Below are 1,543 nucleotides of genomic sequence, written 5' to 3' on the forward strand. Positions count from 1 at the left end.
GTCCTTGACATTCTCCCCCATTTGTTTTGTCGACGTCCTCGGTGTCATCAATGCATGATATGCTTCAATTAATGGTTTGAAGGCTCCGAGATCTTTTTCTCTTTCCCAAGTATTATCCTCGCTGCTGCATCACATCCATTTGACCAAGTACTCCTGATGATCTTTTCTAGAAGCTCGAGTGATTCGATGGTTAAGAATAGTTTCAGCAACCTTCTTTCCAGCTTTCTTTAGTTCAAACACAGGTCGCTTTGGCTCATTTCTAGATACGTCCTCCTAATCCGCAAAGTATGGATTCAACACACTAACATGAAGGACATTGTGGATTTTACACCATGAAGGGAGTTCAACTCTGTATGCAACTCTTCCAATCCTTTTCACGATAGGTAATGGTCCAATGTATTTTGGCGACAATCTTGAGTCATTTCCTCTTGTTGATTTGTAAACATTTCTGTCAAGAAGCTTAACCATTACCAGATCTCCAACATTGAATTCAATGAAACGATGCTTTAGATCTGCAGCATTTTTATACCGTTTTTGAGCTTTCTCAAGATAACTCCGAGCAATTTCAATATTTCGTTTCCACTCTTGAGAAAAGTTCTCTGCTTGAGAGGACTTGGTACTTCATTCGATATCCACTGTATGAGGGAGTAGCGGTTGCTGGCTAGTAACAATCTCAAAAGGACTCTTATTGGTAAAAGAGCTCTTTTGGGCATTGAAACAAATTTGGGCCGCATCCAAAAGTTCTACCCAATTTTTCTGCGAAGTAGAGATAAAGTGCCAAAGATATTCTTCTAGCATAGAATTGAAGCACTCCGTCTGTCCGTCAGATTGTGGGTGAAAACTAGAACTCATGCTCAAAGTTGAACCAAGAAGTTTGAACAACTCAGTCCAAAATATGCCAGTAAAACGAGGATCTCGATCACTGACGATGTCCTTAGGCAGCCCCAGTATTTGAAAATATGTTTGAAGAAGAGTTGGGCTATCTCTTTCGCAGATATATACTTAGGCGCTGTAATGAAAGTTGTATATTTTGATAGGCAGTCCACCACGACAATGATAGTGTCAAAATCCTCAACTTTTGGCAACCCAATAATGTAATCCGTCGATACACTTCTGAATGGTCGGGTTAGGACAGAAAGGGGCTCCAGCAAGCCCGCCTTTTTCTGATGATCTACCTTATTTTGCTGACAAATAAGATAGGTTTTTACATATGTTACAATGTCGTCCCGCATTTGAAGCCAGTAGTATGCACGTTGCAGTAGTGTACAAGTGTGTTCCTCTCCGGGATGCCCTGCCCAAATTGTGTCATCACATTCTGTAATTAGTGATTTCCTCAAATCTCCGCCCTTAGGAACATATAGGCGGTCTCCCTTTGTCTTCACTAGTTCCCCATCGAGCCAGAACTGTTGAGTTTTACCCTGCTTGATGAGATCGACCAAATATTGGGTAGCCGGGTCCTTCTACATAAGTGCCCGAATTTGGTCTCTAGTGTTTATGGAGACTGCGCTCCCTGAAAGAGCAGCTATGGAGCAGATTGCAGCTA

At 41.9% G+C, this 1,543-nt stretch overlaps 1 protein-coding gene across 1 annotated transcript in view; it reads right to left on the minus strand.

Moving 5' to 3' along the window:
- Positions 1–129: 129 nt before the first annotated feature.
- Positions 130–1,543, minus strand: part of LOC111395186 — a 2,575-nt gene continuing 1,161 nt past the window's right edge. The window contains exons 2-3 of the mRNA XM_023021186.1: positions 1,176–1,460; positions 130–273 (exon numbers count right to left, since the gene is read on the minus strand). Of these exons, the coding sequence (XP_022876954.1) occupies positions 130–273; positions 1,176–1,460 (429 nt within the window). The remainder of the gene's footprint in view (positions 274–1,175; positions 1,461–1,543) is intronic.

Source organism: Olea europaea, chromosome 6 (assembly GCF_002742605.1).
Source record: "Olea europaea var. sylvestris chromosome 6, O_europaea_v1, whole genome shotgun sequence".
Taxonomy (NCBI): Eukaryota; Viridiplantae; Streptophyta; class Magnoliopsida; order Lamiales; family Oleaceae; genus Olea; species Olea europaea.